The sequence below is a fragment of the Episyrphus balteatus genome, chromosome 1, assembly GCF_945859705.1.
Source record: "Episyrphus balteatus chromosome 1, idEpiBalt1.1, whole genome shotgun sequence".
NCBI classification, from domain to species: Eukaryota; Metazoa; Arthropoda; class Insecta; order Diptera; family Syrphidae; genus Episyrphus; species Episyrphus balteatus.
In genome coordinates, this window is record NC_079134.1 from 174,992,121 (window position 1) to 175,012,704 (window position 20,584).

The 20,584-nt window shown below is 27.7% G+C and overlaps 1 protein-coding gene across 1 annotated transcript; it reads left to right on the forward strand.

Moving 5' to 3' along the window:
- The first annotated feature begins 10,833 nt into the window (after positions 1–10,833).
- LOC129907161 (beta-galactoside alpha-2,6-sialyltransferase 1) lies at positions 10,834–20,584 on the forward strand. Its single transcript, XM_055983248.1, has 6 exons — positions 10,834–11,281; positions 15,626–16,153; positions 16,269–16,366; positions 16,428–16,704; positions 20,076–20,173; positions 20,256–20,584. Exons 1-6 carry the CDS (start codon positions 10,999–11,001, stop codon positions 20,418–20,420), a joined length of 1,449 nt encoding a protein of 482 aa, XP_055839223.1. The 5' UTR covers positions 10,834–10,998; the 3' UTR covers positions 20,421–20,584.

Here is a 20,584-nt window from a genome sequence, read left to right on the forward strand (position 1 = left end):
TATTTATTATATAGAATTGTTGTTGATTGTATTATGTAATTGTAACGGATAATAATTAATAAAAATAAAAATTATTAAAAAACAAAACAAACAAAAAAAACAAAAGTGTTTTCATAATTTTTTACTGACATGTTTCTTTTTTTTAACAAAAAAAAAAGAAAAAAAAATATACAAATTTATTATTTCTTTTATACAAAATAAAAATAAATAAATTTAAAAGTAAACCTAAAAAAAAAGTGGAAAATCAATGTTATTTTATACGTATTTACATACATGTAGGCTATTAAATGTGTAGACTGGGGATTATTATTTGTAAATGTTAAATATAAAATTATATTTTTATTATTATTATAAATTTAGTGGAACATAAAAGTATATAATTATATACTTTTATGTTCCACTAAATTTGCGTGTATCTTCTCAACAAAAAATAACTTAAATATATCACATAAGAATGACGATGTATGTTGTATATATAAATAAATTATTTAAAAATTAAATGTTTATATATAATTAAACTTAAACGACTATATAAATTCTTTTTTTTTTTATTTTTAAGTTTTTCTTTTAACTTAAATTTCTCCTCTTGCAGGTATGTATATTTAAAAAACTGGAAAACACCAAAGCATACAAGAAAAAAAAATGTTTCTCTCTTAAAGTTTAAATTTAAGTATAAAATAAAACAAGCGAATGAATCTAACGAAATTTCCATGCACAAATTTTTATACCTTAAGTAAAAATATAAAAAATAAATTTAAATAAAATGAAAGAAAATAAAAATATATAAATACAAAACAACAATAAATAAAAAAAAAGGTGTCCTTTTCATAAATGTCTGTTGTTTTAATAAAGAATCATTATTTTCTGTTCAAAACTTCAGCCGCGAGAGTTAATTAATGAATGATAAAATGGAGTCAGCGTATAACGCACATAGGTATTCTATTATTTTATAAAAAAAAAAAAAACAAAAAATAATATAAAGTGTTAAACGTATATCTAATAAAAAAAAATCTTTGTATTAAAACAAAGACTCGTTAGTAGTTTTAATATAGATCATGAAAGCTAGATATTAATTTTAAAGGCAACACCATCAACCTTGGACGCCATAAATAATAAAATAAATTACAAAAAAAAAGATAAAAAAAATAAATCAAAAAAAAAAACAAAAAATAAAAATAAATTTATTCAAAGTGTATATACAAACAAAAAACTTCCCTAGACATTGAAAATAAATTTAAAAAATAAATTAAAAAAAAAAAAATAGTCTTAGACCATCTGTGTAGGTAAAACTTCAAATATCGTGTACTATTGACTAAAAAATTCAAATAATAGTTTATTAACAAAAACAAAAAAAAAAAAAAAAAACAAAAAAAAAATAAAACATATTGTACCTTTAGATAAATTATAAACAACTTCAAAAAATTAAAATCAATAAAAAAAAACTGTCAATAGCGTATAAATCTTAATATGTAAACATTTGGCAAGCTAACTTGTAAATTATAATAATTATAAACAAAAAACAAACTTCGCACTAAAATTAAAAAAAGAAAAAACACATCTGAGTTTTTAATTTTTATTATTTATTTATAATTTAATATATTTTTTTTTTTTGAATAAAATTCATAGAAGTTCTGATTTTTCCGAACAACAAAAAAAAGACCCACCCTCCTTCTCTTAGTGCACACGTTACATATTTTACACTCGAATTCTGAAGAAAATAAAAAATGACACACTTAATATTCTTTTTTAATACAAACAACAACAACAAAAACAAAAGTGGTCTAGAAGATTAATATATATTATGAGTAAATGATAAACTGCCCAACATGTTTAAACAAAAAAAAAATAAATATTGTAATAAAGAGTAATTTTTTAATTTTAAAAATAAAAAAAAATAAATTTTTATACAAAACAATGAAAAAAAATAATTAAAAAGAAAAAAAAATCAACAAAAAAAATGACAAGGAAATTTTATAAAATTGAAAATATATGTTACAAAAAAATGTTTTTCTTATAACAAAAAATAAAATAAAAAAAAATAAATAAAATAAATTTTTAAAGCATCAAAATACACATTAACAAAACTGAATTAATTTAATAGAGACAAATTTCAATACCGTCAGATATAAAAAATTTAAAATACAAATAAAAAAAATTATCAACAAAAAAAAAATTAATAGCAAAAGTGTGCCTGTGTTATTGTGTGGATGCTATTTCTTAAAAAAATACATAAATATATAAAAATAAAAAAAAAAAAACTGATAAATCGTCTTTATTTTTTGAGTAAAGTGTGATTGTGTGAAGGGTACTTTTGACAAAGAAGAAAAAAAAATATAAATAAAATTAACACGCATATTTAACATTGAAAGAATATTATAACAAAAAAAAAAAAAAACAAGCATGAAACACTTAGTATATATATTTGAAAAGAAATTCATTTCATTCAGATTACTAAACAATTGGATTATTAATAAATTTAAAAACAAAAACAAAAAAATATTAATAAAACAAACGATTATTAAGTTTAAATAATAAAGAATAAAACAAAAAAAAAAAAAAAACACAAAAATAGATGAAACAGAAAATATATTGATATAATTTTAAGATAAATATAAAAATGAAAAAAAATAACTTTATTGAAATACATATAATAAATGAAATGATAAGAACAAATAAAATAAAAAAATTATTTAATGATGGAAATTATGGTATAGAAAAGATACTATAATAAAATTATACCTTATAAGAAAATAAAACAAAAAAAAAAAAATAAAAAAACAAAAAAATGTACGTGTTGGTTCGATTTCAAGAGCATTAAAATGTTAGAAAAAAATTAAAAAAATAAAATTGTGTTTTGATTTATTTAAATTTCAGAATCTATTTACAGAAATTAATGCAACAAGAAGTTTATTTAGTTACTAGGTATCTATCTTTATAACTGAATTTGGTACAGATTTATATCAAAGGCAATGTATCCTTTTTTAAAGAAAACACTATAATTTTTTAACTCTGTTTTGGGTTGTAAAAATTCATTTTATTTTTGATGCACTTCCTTTCCATTATAAACTAAAAAAAATAGGTATTTATTGCAATAAAAAACTGAATTAAAAATTCAATGCAAAATGTGTATTTTACATATAACATTACAATTTTGACCATAAATAAACTTCAATATTATAGTTGAAATAGCAAATGTACATATGCTCAAAAACTGTTAAAAATTCAACGAATATTAAAAAAAAAAAAATCATGCGTGTAATTCACACGTGAATAAATTCATAGGTACATAAATTTTTGCAATGCGCAAAAAGTATAAAAATAATTTATTCAAAACAATGATTTTTCATGAAAAAAGCAAAACAAAATCTTTTTTTTTCTATTAGCACCATTAAGTTCATTTTATTAAATGACAATCTCTAATAGATTTTATATCATCAGAAAGCTTATTATTTCACCTTTTATATGACGCTTCAATCATATTTCTACGATGCCTATAAAAAAAGTAAGAATATTTTAAAGCCAACGATGTCGAAATTTCAAACTGAGATTACGATACTTCCTACACTGTTGGCTTTAGATCAAAAGATATAACATGTTTAGCAAAATAACATCTTTCCCCCGTTATCTCAGGATTTTAAATATGAAATTAATTGAAATTTTTTACATTTATAGTTTATTCTATTATCTATCTACAGTATAAATTTCATTCATCTATTTATTAAAACAAAAAAGTTATAATTAATTGATTTTTCCTGTCGCTTTTTCGTTTTATCGTGTTTCAAATCACTACGATACTAAAGAAGTTTTCACTTAAAAAAAAAATATTTAATACACACATTTTGCATTCGGGTTGGGGTCAAAATTCTGCCGGGGTCAAAATTCTTTTATCAAAATTCTGCTTTCAAAATTGTGCTTTATAAAATTCTGCTTTCAAAATTTTGCTTTTCAAAGTTCTATTTTTCAAAATTCTGCAAAAAATTCAAAAAGTGTTTGGAAAATGTTAAAAAGTGCGCGCTTTTTACCATTTTCCAAACTCTTTTTTAATTTTTTGCAGAATTCTGTAAAATCATCTTTTTGAAAATTTGTCATTTTTTAAATGCGTATTAGGTAATTTTCGTTTTATGAATGAATAAATTTGAAAATTTTAAGAAAAGGTTTATTATAAAACATTTCCAAAAATTATTAAAAATTTATTAATTTATCAAATAAAGATGAATGTTCAAAAATTTGAATAAGAAAAGGAATGTTTTGTATCAAACAACATCGGTTCCAATTAGTTTACATATTTTATTTGAAAGAAAGTCAGTATATGGAATTCAAAAAATATTTGCTACACTTAAATAAAAAAAATTAGGAAAGTACCAAAGTTGAATTACATTAATGAGGTGTATTTTTCTTTAGCCAGTGCATATGCTATAAAAAAAAAAACAGAATTGGCAGAATTGTTTTGTTCAAATATAATGCTGGCAGAATTTTGAAAAGCAGAATTTTCGCTAAAAAGGCAGAATTTTGAAAAACAGAATTTTGAAGCCAGAATTTTGACCCGATCCCTTTGCATTCTATTTTTTTTTTTTTTCAGTGCAGAAAATTTGTGTTTTCAATATAATTTTTGGTTGCAACAAAAATTTTTTTTTATTTGCAATAAATTTTTTTTTTTCAATTGCATTGATATTTTTATAACATTGGTTGGAAGTAGTGCTAAATTTAAAGTTATTCTGGAGAAAGAAGGCATTTTCACTAGTATGTATTTTACTGGAAGAAAAAAGAAGAAGTAACTACCAGTAAGTTTTTGTTGATCAACACTGTGTTATACATCTTCATACTAACAGGACTTCAAAATCTGACGGAAATACAGATACAATTTATAAACAATATAGTAACCGTAAGCGGTTTACATTGTTCGCTTAGTTGTTGATCGTATCTTGAGTTTTAACGGTCTTGAGTTTTAATCCTTCAGAGTAAAACAGAGAGGTAAGTAAGCAGCTGCACAGGATCAAGTATTCTTTACGGAAATGTAATTCCACCTAAGTACGGTTATGTTTTTTTAAGTTCAATCATATGTATAAGAATTCAACATCGGAATTAATTCTTTTAGGGTATAAGTATCCTCTATTGGACATACTTTAACTTAACGCAAAAATTATATAAAATCTATTTTTGAAGCCGATATTTCGAAGGCTTAAAGTGCAGGTTAATAATATTGAAGAAAATTAGTTTAGTGTGTTTTTGACATGACGTGATCCAAAGATGATTTTTTTTTACAAAAGTTTAGTAAAGATTTATTAGGAATACAATTTTTAGAAATTTTAAATAAACACCTAAAATAAAAATTCAATATCCTATTGATTTTTTAAAATATTCAAATATTAAAAATACTTTAAAATAACACCGACAAAAAAAAAAGGGTCATGTAGGCAACAGGAAACAGACCTATATTTCTATATGTTTTTGTACCCACTGAATCCGACTTAACTTAAAAAAAAAACCAAAAAAGTCATAAAAATTCAAACAAAATGCAGTCACAGCTCAAAACAGGATTGTGGCAGGTCCAAACGCACTTGAAATTCGGATTAAGCGGGTCCAAAAACATTATAATAAGATAAGTTTGGTTTCTGGTACATGACACTTATTACTTGCGATATAGGTACTATATATCAAGTTATGCATTCGTACAAAAAAAAAAAGTTGAGATAACATTTTTCCAAAATGTCAAAAAAGTGGGTCCCGGAAGTCCGTCTGTCTGTCTGTAAAGGAAGCTACAGCCTAAACGGATGGACCGATTGATGTCAAACTTGGTATGTAGCGTTATTTGGCGACTCTCCGGAAGGATTTTTGGAATTAATTTTTTTGGACCAAAAATAACGGTACTTCTCATATACCGATTTTAGTAAAATTGAAATATCTCAAAAACGGCTCCAAAGATTTTGTTTAAAAAATTCAAATGTTAGTTTTAAGCTAAGGTCTATCTTTTATTAAACATTTTTTTTTGAAAATCATTATTAACGGTACCTGCCATAGAACTGTTTTTTTTTTTTAAATCCGATTATCTCCGAAAGTGCTTCTACGATTTCAACAAAATTTTTTGTGAAGAAGAATTTATATAATTTAAATATAAACCAAAAATAAAATTTCCAAAAAAATAATTTTTGAATTTTTTTTTTTTTTGAAAAATTAAAATTTCGAAAACGGGACATTGAATTTTTTTGAAATTTTGGTTTTAGATGTTAATTAGTGATTTCTACAAAATGGCATACCAAATTTATTTTAAAACCTTTTTTCCAAAAAATTATTTATAAAAAAATTAGTTTTTTTTTTAAAACGGCTCCAACGATTTTGAAAATTTTTTGTCCAAAAATGCATCTTAATATATCAATCAAAACTGCATAGGTACTTGTTTTGGAGGGCAATTTGATTTCAGATTTTATTTTATTTTTTTAAAAAACGATTTTTATTTTTTTTTTCCAAATTTCTTTATAAAAAGTCTTAAAAATTTAAGCAACTTTAACTCTATGAGCAAGTTCGTGCGACCCAGTCGTGCATTTTATTTTTTTGTGTGCCGGTGTAGTCAAAAATTATTTAAAAAAAAATTGATTTTGAATTATGTGTGCATATTAAGGCAATAAATGCTTTTGTTATTCGTTAAAATTGAACCGTTATTTGAGAAGTAAATTTTAAGGACGATTCTACCCGTTAATAATGATATTTTAATTACATTGTCTTGCCCTTGAACTTTTGAATCAAAATCGTAATAACTTAATTTTTAGTCCAAGAGCACCTTACATTTTTTATAAGCGTTAACAATGAAAAATCTAATTCTTTGTTATTTTGGTCCTTATTGCGAGTGTCGTTCAAATTCCCATGCGATAATAGTCAATCGAATCGATAAATATCTGCTTTGGTATTGTTTAACTCTTTCGACAAAAATATTTGCTATTTTGATCTATGTACTTGATTTGAGTCTATGGCAAAATTGTAAACAAAAAAAATTAGTTCACAATAGAATTTCACACCACCAACATTAATTTTCGATGATCGATTTTCGACAAAAGTCGTCTATCGAAAGACAAACGACACTCGCAATAAGGGCCTTTAATTTATCATCGCACAACTCTGAATGATTAACAAGTACCTATAAGGAAAAAGGCTTATCGTTTCAAAAAATAATTTACCAACGAATCTAGTGACGTAAAAACAAAAAGGGTTTTCTAAGAAAATAATAGATAATATAAGTATTATTATGACTTATTCGCAGAAAGCTGTTCATTAAAAGAATAAGAGTCCATGACTTTTTGATGACATTGTATTCAATCTGATTAGTCACATAGCAACTAATAAATAAAGAAGGACGCTTTCAATGATATCCGACCTTTCAAACTGCAATTAGTAGTTAAGAAGTTAATATAGACCATAATTGCACATATCACACAAGGGTTGATAACCATCTTTAATGTTTAAATAAGTCGAATAAAAATGGTACACTGAGGGAAAAACAACTTAAAATCAACGAAAACCAAGTTGATTCAACTATTTTTCGGAATGATTTTGCGTTGAAGACGAAAATTTTAAAATCAAAGTAGAACATCGTTAGTTTAAAGTGGTTTACCGTTATAAAACATCTTTAAATCAAAGTTGTTTCAACTTTAAAAAAGCATCAATTTATTAAAAAAAAAAAGAAAAATCAATGTTTAAATAAATATCTCAATTTGAGTTCAACCAAAGGTCTTTGAACTATTTATTATACCTTGGGGTGTCATATATCGTCGAGACAACGCTAAAACAGCAAATCTGCATTTTTGGACATTTTGACTTTAATGTGTCATTTTACTCTATTCACTGCGTCAATCCAAATCCTCCAGTTGTTGCCTAGTAGCCTAAAATATCATTTTTTGTTGCACGAGTTTCCATAGGATTGCATGTGTTTCCAAAACTTTTAATCCATTTTTCTCAAAACTACAATTTTGCAGATTCGTGGTTTTGGCTTTGTGCCCACTATATATTCTAAAAAATGTATTTTGCCTTCACTTTTAATACAATTTAGCTTTCATACCATTTTTTGGGGAACCAAGTATAATCCAGTGGTGATAATTTATGCCTAATACGCTGGAATAAATTATCCAAACGTTTTCAGTGCTCAAGTGGATCATTTTGGGGAAGTCGACATTCCCTCTCTTAAAACTTGAGTTGGGCTGTACTCTTATTTAAATAAATTTATACTAATTTCTAAACTAATATTTCTTCTGAATTTTATTTTCTTCCTGAAAAAAGAAGGATTTACATGAAAATATTTAGAGTAAGTTCTGGTAATGTGGTATAATAGGTTGGTAATGTGGTACACATTGTTTTCTAAGAAACTAAAGATAATAGAAGGGCGTCTTTTGAAGCAATAGGTGACAACATTTGTTTAACGAAAAATGCGTACTCAAAAACACGAAAATATTCCATACCTTTCCAAAAATTGATAAATCTTTATAAACGGTTAAGTGGAGTTTTTTTTGAGAGCCTTACAAAATGCATTCCCAAGCCTTTAAAAAACAATATTTACAAAAATGTATTTTTTAAGTAGAACAGTTTGCTATTGATTCACGTGATTTCGATGTGAGTTTGGCTCAAATCTAACTGTTAATATATTTTTTTAATGTTTTGTACAATTTCACAGTTTCCGCTAATGTGGTATACTTACAATACTCTAATGTGGTATAGTAAACTCCTTAAGATTATGCCAACGATGAAATTAAAATTTTACTTTAAATTCAACAAAACACATGTTATTTTTAATCTTCTGTTGTTTTTTCTTTCATTCTTAATAAAAACAAATAAAAACATCTTTCTTGGTTATTATGAAGACACTCATAAAATATATAATATTGTATTGGAAAAGAGTATACCACATTAGCAGACGTATGTGTACCACATTACCCTCCACTTTCTAGATGTGGCATTTTCGAGGTCATTGCACATTTTAATATAAAACTTTTTTTTCTGAAACGAAAAACCACTGCAAAACATTCATTACATGAAAATAATATACCATTGCACATCTTCACAAAATTTTCGATTAGTTTGATTCAATATTTTCCGAAATATATTCCAAAAAGAAACACGTATACCACAATACCCGACTTTACTCTAACATAAATGAGACTAATAACTCTTCAAGATAATACTTTAAAACATACCTACATAAAACATAAAAAAAAGTGCTGACTGCTGATGTTTGAAAATGTTCACTACCTTTTTGAAAACACCAAAATAGGATATTTAAATTTTTGTTTTATCATATTTACTTCCCAATACAGCAAAAATTGAAAATTTCACTTTATCAAAGATAAATAAATATGTAAATTCCTACTATTTAAGCCCATATTCCACACAAACACATATCCTATATCTGCCATATTCAGGCCATCAGAGATATAACTGCCTTTCTGGCAAAAAAACACTCCCTGCGAGTGTTATCAGCAATTTAACTAAACTACCCTATAACATCAATGTTTACACACTTAACTGCAGTATGAAAGCATAACACATTTCAATTTATCAAAATATATACCTACATGCGCTATTATTGTTGCTACACGCGGCACAACACATTATCATGTTTATAATTTGCACCACAGGCCACACTCGATAATTTCCATATTTGGAGCGATATAATTTTTAATAAAGAGACCTGGCTGACAAAAAATAACCTCCACCGATAAATCCATTCTGATAGGGTTATAAATCCAATAAGTACACGAAAAAAGCCTCTAAAATGCCTATTGTACCACCTGCCATCATCATCAACCTTTCCAAAAAAAAAATATTGCCTAAATAATTCAATCCGATAAGGTACTTTTGATATTTTGTTAATAGCCGGGAGTGACGCGAAATAAAATCCTACTTAATTTTGTTCCAAAAAAAAAAACCTGATTATAATCAAGCAATCATCAAAATTTGAACAAGAAAAAAAAAAACACAATAACAAGAATAATTTAGCTTCCACCTCACTACAATCCGCAGTAATTATTCACAAATAATTAATCCACCACACAAACTCGCTCGCATTTCATTTGCCAGCATTTGCCATTCCCAATGCCCAGCTCAGCTCATTCTTCAATTGGCAAAATCCCTAAAGGAGCATGGGGCAATGCCTGAATGTCTGTGGCAGTTAAAAATACCCTACGAGCACGTAAAGTGTGCTTAAAGTTATTATTTATTCACTTGCCGTTACTCTCAGTGCGGGCATAATTGGGTACTACAACAAGACCAAAAAAAAAAACACAAACTACTCAAACTACAACAAAACAGTTTTGCCGAGAAGAGGTCGTCGTATAGCAACATAATGAGGATATTGTTATCCAAGACAAGGGAGGTAATTTTCAATTACGCCCTGCCAAAGTACTTCAGATGCCGCATGTATCTACGTCAAGTATAAAGTAAGCGCATAAAGTCAAAAGCAACGGCTCTCCTCGGTCTCTGTACACATTTGGCAGGCCTCTCTGATGCTGGTTGATTGAAACATAACAACTTGTAGTCCTGCATCCCTTAATTACCACCACCCACCTTCAACCCCCGAACCCACCAAGGGGCAAATAGTTTCATCAGCATCATCGCCATCATAATTGCTATCAGTGAAACAAGACGAAGAAGACGACCAAGACCACCCCAACTCAACCCCATTGCCAACCCACCCCCATCAATCATCCCTACATCAACATCATAAAAAACTTTTCCTTTCATTTGAAAGCTTTAAATCGACAACTTCTGAGTCGAGTGTCGGAGCTTTTCATCCCCTGTCAGGTGTCGTTGTATGGATGCAAAGGAAATTCTTTTTCAGAAGCGAGTCAACCGTCGAAAGGGAAAGTGCGCGTCCGCTAGTTTAAATTTTGTCGAAAATAAACCATATACAAATCCATCCCCCTTACCCCGGACGGAAACGGTGCGCAGGGGGACGCATAATATGCGCCACGTGCGTGCTCACAAATTAGTTTTAAGTCGAGAGTGGTGCTCTTAAGGATGCCTTTTAATGGTTGTTCCCGGTGGAGTTTCGTGTTTGTGTTCGTTGTCGTAGCGTTTCAAGTGGTCGTCGTTGTTGTGACAAAATCAAGTCTACCTCCTTCGTTGTTAGTAGATGATTCTGCTGTTATTGTGGATGAGCTAGTTCAAAAATCGTTAGTAGCCAACTCGCCTAAACGATATGCAACAACATCGAATTCAACACATTCGGAGCATTCGGTGTTTGAACCATCACCTCGAGGTGTGGTGGATTTAATGCCAGCGGATGACGACATTCGGAATGGTTTGTAGCTAAGCTTTTTGAATATTTGAATAGTGTTGAAAACTATCATTATTCCAGTATTTTATAATATTGAAATAAATAAATAAAGTTAAATTTGTAATATTGTTAAGGACATTAAATAACGATGCTAGAGAATGGGAATAGAGTTCTTCCTGTCTCACTGTCTTTGTGTGACGATTTCTTGATTTCTCCAAAACGACTTTTGAAACGAATTTTAAGAAGCGAAATATTTTAAAATTTTGTAAAATTAAAAAAAATAAAATTAGCTATTTTTTGTAATTTCAAAACTAGTCAATGAATTTTCTTGCAATTTTTTTTTGTCACTAATATAATTTTACTAGAATGGTACACCTTTTTTTTAATGTCTAAAAATAAAAAAAAATGTTTACTAATAAAAGGCTCTAACGATTTTAATTTTTTTTTTTTTTAATTCTTTGATATACAAGAAATTTAAAAATTAAAAAAAAGAGATCTTTTCGTAATTTTTAAAGCAAATCTTATGTCTTCATTATTATATTTTTGAGATTAATACCTGATAAATTAAAATTATCACTGTGAATTTGTTGACTGTTTTTCCCTATTTCAGATCCGAGAATTCGATTGGCATCATTTGTTTCCAATTTATCGGTACGACTTCAAAAATAATTTTTTTTCTGAAGTTTTTTTTCAATAATGTTGAGCATTTTCCACGGTTTCAAGTCATTTCTCACCCAAAAACAATATTTTTATCGGTATTAATTCTACTCAAACGATATTTATTATCAGTGTAAAGACAATAGGTACAAACAATTTCGAGGAATTTATTTGACTTTTTTTTTAAATCAAGAAATTTCGAAAAAAAAATTTTACAAACAAAATTTTTTAATTTCATAAATTAAATGATATAAGAATTTTGCCAAGATTTTAGATTAGTTAAAGAAATTAGTTATATGGGAGTTAGGGGCGAGTTTTCATCGTTTAAGCGATAGAAGCAATTTTCTCACAAAAAGACAGTTTAAAATTATAACACAATGGCAACACATACAATATTAAGATATACATTTTTGCAAAGCCAGAAGTTTATTCCTATCTGTACAATTAAATAGTCCTCAAACTCTGAATTAAAAAAAAATTTTACTTGTGGACTTGAACAGTGTTTTGATTAGAATTAAATTACTCTACATTTATTTTCCAAGAATATTTACATAAAAAGTTTTAACATTTAAGGCAATTTTAACCTAAAAAAAAGTACGTGATAATAGTGAGAAGGTTAAAGTATATGTCGGCCATTCCAATGTAACGTAGAAGACATACTAACTTTGTTTCCAGTTTATCTCGTTGAAGAAGGAATCTTTTTTGTTTTGAAACTTTGTAGGTCTTTAGTTTTTCTTGAAACTTCTAGAACTTCAACTTTATCATGAGCCCTTAAGACCTACCATAAGTTTCAAGAAAAAATATTGCTTCTTCAACGAGATAAACTGGATAATAACGGACGATGTTCTGCCAAAAAAAAAAAATTATTTTTCATTGAAAAATCATATTCTGAATTTCAAAACCCACAGACGCAAATTTTTTTCACCATTGTTAGCCCATTCTATTATTACAATTTTTATTTTTTTCAAATTACCAAATTAAAATTGTTTTTTTTTTTTTTTTTTATTTTTTTCTCGATTAACCATGGTAATTCCGATACATTTAAATCAATGTTTGCCCTTCTTAAATCCATTAAATGCAAAAAAAAAAGTTATTATTGTCTGTTTTACATTTAACTTTAATTTGTCATCGAATTTTGGGGTAACACTATTATTACTCAGTTTTTCCAATATACCCACATTTTCTATACCCCCCAAAAAAAAAAACAACCTTTCACATGAAAAAAAAGGATAGACTCATTTTATTCGTAATTTTCATGGCAAAGACCATTTCGCGGATTTTCCTTATTTCCCATAAAAACACCCTTTCACCAAAATTTGTTTTAAAAAGGTGCTTAGTTTACTGGTTTCTGTTATAAATTAAATATTCTTACCAATTTTCATTTACAATTTTTCTCCTACTTGGTACTGGTGGTTTTCTTAATTTCATCATTTCTTTAAAAAAAAAAACCCTTTCACTCAAATTAATTTAGAATAGTCTTTAAATTTTTAGTTCTTACCTACCTATAAAAAAAGAATTTTTTCATCAAGTTTAAAAAATTTACAAAAGTTTTGTTAGCTTTAATAATACCTTTGACACACATAACTAACCCCTCAACAAAACCCCCCTTTTACCAAAAATATTTTTAGATACTTTATGGGTCCTTTGTCTCTACTTTATATAAAAGCTTTCAGTGTAGCATGTTTGTCACATGGGTTTCGGTTATTTTTTTTCTGCTGAAGTAAAAAACAATCACTCTTGCGTTTAATTGGCAATAATTTTTCTTAGAGCAATCGTATTGCCTTTATTTTCAAAAAAATAACCTAAAAACACGTGTCATTATGATTATGTTCCACAAAAAATGTTGTTCACTGTTTTGTTTACCTTCACCTTGACCTTTCACTCAATATTTTTATAGACGTTTTTGATAAATTGGACTAGTATACATATTTTTTGAATGATTTTATAAGCCTAAGATTAAGTTTCTTTAAAGATAAAGTCGGAAAATAAAAATCCTATTGTCGCTTTACTTAACTGAAATATTCTTTTTTTCATAAACTGTAAGCTATTGGTTAAGGGCTGCACTTTTCAAAACCGTCATCTTGTCTAAGAAATTTCTCCAAATAGAACTTACATTGAGATTTGTTTGTAAGAAAAATTGCACATACACCACAGTAAACCACTTAATGTATCTATTTAATGTTCATGCTTACCTACAAAAATAATCGGTTGCAATATGTAGGTATTAACCTACCGATAGTTAAAAAAAAGTGCAAAGTAAACTTTGTTTCCATATTATGTTATATTTTCTAAAACCCAATAGAACTGAATTTTTGTAGAAAATGTCTACGAACACAAAGTTTGAAGAAATGTAATTGATTTATTTATTTATGTCCATAATGTATTTATTCCGTTTTTGTCATTCACGATTCAATTTTTCAATTTTCACCTAAAAAGTAACAGCTGCATTGTAATATTATGAAATAAATATTTTGAAACAGGAATTGACTAGGGAATAAATAGTTTTAGTTTGCTGTCATATAGATAAATGATGCGAACGTATGAAGTCCGACACTTTTTATACAGGGTGTCCCAAAAGTAATGGATCAAACGAAATATGCTGATAGGCCAACTTTAGGGCTCTAAGAATTTGGTAACTTGTTCATCCCAAATACGGTTTTCGATTTAATGCAGTTTTTGCGAAATTTCAAGAAATCCCGACTTTGCAACAGTATTTTGCTTCTTCCGCTCATAATTGATATTTGTTTTTCACAATTCTTTCACTAAAACATTGCCTAGGAATAAGAAATAATTAATTAATCAAAATATTTTTTTTTCATACCTACGCCATTTTTCTGAAAATTAATTAACAGTTCCATGTTTTATAAAAACTCAATTTCTTTCATTTATTTCAGAGCAACATCCTGGAAAAAATTTGTATGGTGTGGCACTGGTTTATTATTTTGAAAACTTGTCATGTTATTGCAGTTTTCAAAAATGTATAAAGTTACCAAAGTTAAAATTAGAACTGAAGATATTACAATTTAAAAACAACAAAACAGGGCTTTTCAGAGAAAAATAACAAAGAAAAATAAACACATTTTCTCGACTGTTGTTTGTTTATTTCTTTTTGAACAAAAGCCTCGATTTTTGTTTGTTATTTTGCTCTGAAAACGTCTGTTTTTTCGCATTCAAATTGTGATATCTTTCGTTCTAATTTCAACTTTGGAAATTTTTATACATTTTTGAAAACTGCAATAACACGACAAGTTTTCAAAATAATAAACCAGTGCCACACCATACAAATTTTTTTCAGGATGTTGCTCTGAAATAAAAGAAAGAAATTGAGTTTTTATAAAACATGGAACTGTTAATTAATTTGCAGCGAAATCGCGTATGAAATAAAAAATATTTTGATTAATTAATTATTTCTTATTATTAGGCAATGTTTTAGTGAAAAAATTGTAAAAAACAAAAATCAATTATGAGCGGAGGAAGAAAAATACTGTTGCAAAGTCGGGATTTTTTGGAATTTCACAAAAACTGCATTAAATCGAAAACCGTAAGGATTTGGGATGAACAAGTTACCAAATTCTGAGAGCCTTAAAGTTGGCCTATCAGCATATTTCGTTTGATCCATTACTTTTAGGACACCCTGTATTTTATCTCTGAACCAATATAATACATTATCATTATCATTATCACATTTTATTTTTATTTTTTTTTTTACAGTCACATCATTGCGTAAACGTCGCAGTGTCTTCCATGTGCGTTGGAATCCAAACGAAAAATTCATTGTCGAAAGTAAAGAGAAGCCAGCAGTTAATCGAACCAAGCTATCGCCGCATCCTCGTTTCGCTTTATCCAAGAACACAAAACTAACACTCGATCCGAAATTGTATATGTGTCATGACAAATACTTAGAACGTTGTTATAACAAAACTTTAGCTTTTCGAACAAGGATCGTCCGGACGTTGGAGAAATCAATGAGTGAATCTTTGAATGAGACAAACTATTACAATGTCGATTACAAACCAATGTTTGGCAGCAGTTTCGAAGAACAATACTATCCATCGAGTTGTTTAGTTTTGGAAGCTGGTGTTAGGGTCTTGAGACGTAGAGATCCACCGTTTAATAGGTTGGAGTTTGGAAAACTTTTTCCGAAGAAAAAAATCTTTCGAGATGTAAAGAATATCAAGACTTGTGCAATTGTATCGAGTTCAGGTTCAATGGCTGGATCGAAGTTGGGAAGGTTCATAGGTAACAACATTAAAACAACAATTAAAGTAGTCATTTGAGAAAATACAAAATCTATCAAAAATGTGTGTTGAACTAATTGATGTTCTATATCAATTTATTATTTTCTATTCTTCAGACAGTCATGACATCGTAATGAGATTCAACCATGCTCCAACGCGAGGATATGAAGTCGATGTTGGCAGCAAGACAACTATTCGCGTTGTAAATTCTCAAGTATGTTCTACAGACCGTTTTTTTAACTCATTTTCGTAAAATACTTTCAATACTTATGTAGGTTGTCACAAAAGCTGAATTTAATTTTACTAAATCGAGAATATTTCAAAACGTTACCATTGCTGCTTGGGATCCTGGAAAATACAATGGAACTTTGGGTGACTGGCTGACAAATTCCGATTATGATATTTTTACTAATTACGAAATATATCGTCGACGATATCCAAAATCAAGAGCATATCTAATCGATCCGCATTCGATATGGCGCTTATGGCAGGGACTACAAACATTTTCAGGGAAACCGATTCGTAAAAATCCACCAAGTTCAGGATTTATTGGTAAGTTCTACAAAAAAAAAAAAAGAAATTCGTTCAAGGATTTTTCTAAAGTCACCAGATGCACGAAAGTGTGTTCAAGGGCTTAAATTATTTTTAAAAAAGTCAAAAAAAAAACATGCAAATTAATATGTGGAAGCGTAAATTATTCCTAATAACTTTAATTAGGAATAATTCATTTAGCTTTTAATTCAAATAAAATAGGTATAATGTTAATTCAAAAAGAAAAATGTAGTGAGTACATCGAAGTTGAAAATGCGAATGAATCACTTTATATATTATAAACTGCAATGATCATCTGTATGCTAAGTTTTTGATACAGCTTTGCCAGATGAATGTTCGCTTCAAATACTTAACTTTGGTAGGCCTTGAAATAGACATTTTAACGGCTTATATTAAGACTATATGACTTATTTAAGGAAAATTTAAGGTTCATGTGTCAGCAATAAATATTATTCAAATTATTTCGCTAGAAGAAAATATTACGTATACGCCATAGTGAAACATATTTTAGAAGAGTCAAAGTGGTTTTATTGACCGACCAACATGGAGACCAAAGTGGAGATTGGAGATCAACGTTGGCTTCAAAATCTGTTTTAAAATGTTTACTTTTGAGTCGCACTTGGATAAACTAGATTCACTTGTAGAATGTAGATGTAATTCATTTTGTTGGAAAAAGTTTTTACAAACCTCTTGAATTTCATTAGTTATCCCTCTACTGCACGAATTATGAACGAAGTGATATAAAAATTTTTTTTTACAATTTTTTAGTTTTATTAGGGGTTGAAAAAATTTATTACATAGAATTTTTTATTTTTTTACATATAGATACATTTTTAGAAACATAAACCATATATGGGTTAGTATGCAGTAAGGCGATTTCCTGCAGAAAATTAATAACCCATATATGGTTTAGTACGCATTCAAGGTATGTTTTGTAAAGTATGTTTTTATTACAATGGACTTTTCTTATTCATGGCATTTATTCAAACTCTTTGTTTTATCATTGTAGCAGAAGAACACATTCCATTTTCTACACATTGGGTACGTCTTCATTCCGTAAATTTTATAAATTTTGGCTTTTTTTTTGCCATTCAGAGATATGGTAGATTTTTCCAGTTCGCACTGAATTCAACAACTTTTGCCCTTGGTTGATGTTGTGAGTGAATTGAAGTTTCGGGATAAGATGGGGATGGACTTCCGTGACTTGTATAACTCCCTCACCTTTGTTCAGTTCCATCTCTGCTTTGATCACCTGCCAAAGTTGAAGGTCGTCCTTTTTTTTTCGGGACGTTGCGTTGTAGTCTTTAAAGATTTGCATAAGTGCTCGGAGATGGCTTGTTTTATGTTAAAAAGAGCCAGAATCTGAAGCTAGATCGTCATCACTTCGAAAGCCATCACAAGTTATAGCATTTAGACACTTATTTTTTCTATAGAAAGCCTTCGAAGTCATTTTACAAAAATAAATAAAAATCTCACAAAAATCAGTAATGTACACCAACGCATGATAACCCATATATGGTGTTTTGGAAAAAACGTCAAAAAAAGACAAAAATTATTATAAAAACAAAAAACAAACTTCGTAAACATATCAAAGTATAATAATTACATACGAAACATATTTTTAATAAGATGCAACTAACTTCTTTATTACAAAAAAACAACACTTGAAAAGTACACACTTTTATTCACTGATTTGCACTTTACACATTCTCTTGAAACAATGAGTTTATTTCAGAATCAGGACTCTCTAATAAAAACCGGTTACTTATACAAAAATAGACATAGTTTTATTATAGTTTTTTTCTTTTTGACATTTTGTGCAATATAACGGATATAAATCGATATGAAATCGATAAACCATATATGGGTTAGTATGCGGTAGAGGGTTAAGGGAGTTTTATTGTACCAAACGCTTTGTTTACCTTAAATTGGTTTTTAAATACATTAAAATATTTATTATCTCCATTCTAACAATTTGATGCAAAGCTTCTCCTGGGAGAAAAAATCAAGAAACGTCCCGTACTTTAGAGGAAGCTTTGTGGCGGAATCAAATTCTAGGTAATTTAATGTTTTTTTTTTTTTTTTTTCAGAAAACTCAGATGAAACGCTAAAACCTCGATTTTGTAGTTTGAATAGTTTATTTTTTGCCATTCAAGATTCCGTTCAAAATTTAAAAAAAAAGTTGAATTTAAAAGTTTGTTTCATTTCTAGAAATTATAGCTTTTCAAAACAAAATTTTTGATACAAGCCCCAATTCAATTTGGAATAGCTACAATTATGTATTGACAAAAAAATCAAAACTGAATTTTTTGAACTTATTCAATACTGAAGCGAGCTACAAAATTAATTTTTGCTCAACAAATTAGTATTTGATTAGCTACAATTACTGAGTTTAATTTTTATCCCGCCACAAAGTATCCGCCAAAGAAAGGGACACAATCTGAAATAGTTAGAAGATTCTGATATCGAGCTTGACCCTCAAACCATAGTCCAAAATCTAGTAAATTAAACTTCAATCCCAGATATTTTGTAAGATCTAATGGGCAACTCCATTATAACTCACTTTTTGACTTCGATCTTTGTGTGTAGGAGTTTTTGGAGACTCTCCAGAGGGGTTTTTGGAATTAATTTTGTTTGGAAAAATAACGGTATACATGTCATATAAAAATTTTGGAAAAGTCTATTTTCTCGAAAACAGCTCCAAGGATTTTGTTAAAAAAAATTCAAATGTTAGTTTTTAAACAAGGTCTATCTCTTCCACCAAAAATATTATTTTCTTTGAATATCCTTATTAAAAGTAGGTACCTGCCATAAAACCGCTTTTTTTCAAATCTTATTTTCTGCCAAACTGCTAATTGTACATATTTCAGAAAAAAATTAAACAAAAGCATTTATATAATTTTAATATAAATTAGAAACAAAATAAAAAAAAAATTATTTTTGGATTTAAAAAAACAATTTGAAATATTTTTTTTTTTTTTTTTGAAAGTTCAAATTTTCGAAAAATTGAGATTGAATTTTTTTTAAATTTTGGTTTTAAATGTTGATTAGTGATTTCTACAAAATTTCATAACAATTTTATTTTAAAACTTTTTTTCCAAAAAAATTATTTATAAAAAAGTAATTTGTTCACACTTTGTGGAATCACCCTAAAAAAGATTTTAAAAGATTTGGCATTCTTACCAGAAGATTTAATAACAACCTTTTGTGTAAGCACTGGGCTTAAACTTGGTGTGTTAAAAAAAAACTGTTTTTTTCCTATTAATAAAAAGACAACAATTTTACTAAATTACTAAAAAAAACTATTCTCATTGTTGAATAAATAGATCTTCAAAGACCTCCTAAGGCTTTAATTTGTTTAAATCTTTCAGGTCTTTCACTATTGTTACCGCACTGCCCTTACATTGACTTTATCGAATACATACCGTCAACAAGGTTAAATGGTCGTTGTCATTACTACAGTAAAGAGGTAAATTTCAATTAATTATTTTTTTTTATTTTTCTAAACTTTAAATAAATAATTTTTATTTATAATTATAATTCCTTTTAAGATGAACTCAGCTTGTACATTCGGAGCATGGCATCCATTAGCTGCTGAAAAACTAATGGCACTAGACATGAATATTGCTGATGATTTGTCTGTTTTTCAATTCGGTATACTTCGCATACGACGTCCGGATAAACTCCTTTGTGGCTTCAATTTCCTCGGGTTTTAAACTATATAAATTAAACAAAAACAAAACAAAAAAATATGAAAAATAAAAAAAACATTTTGTTAATATTTCGGAAACAATAACAATATTAAATACAATCACTTACAAAGTTTTGACATTAAAATAAAATAAATCGAAAAATATCTAACGGATTTAGAAAAAAAATA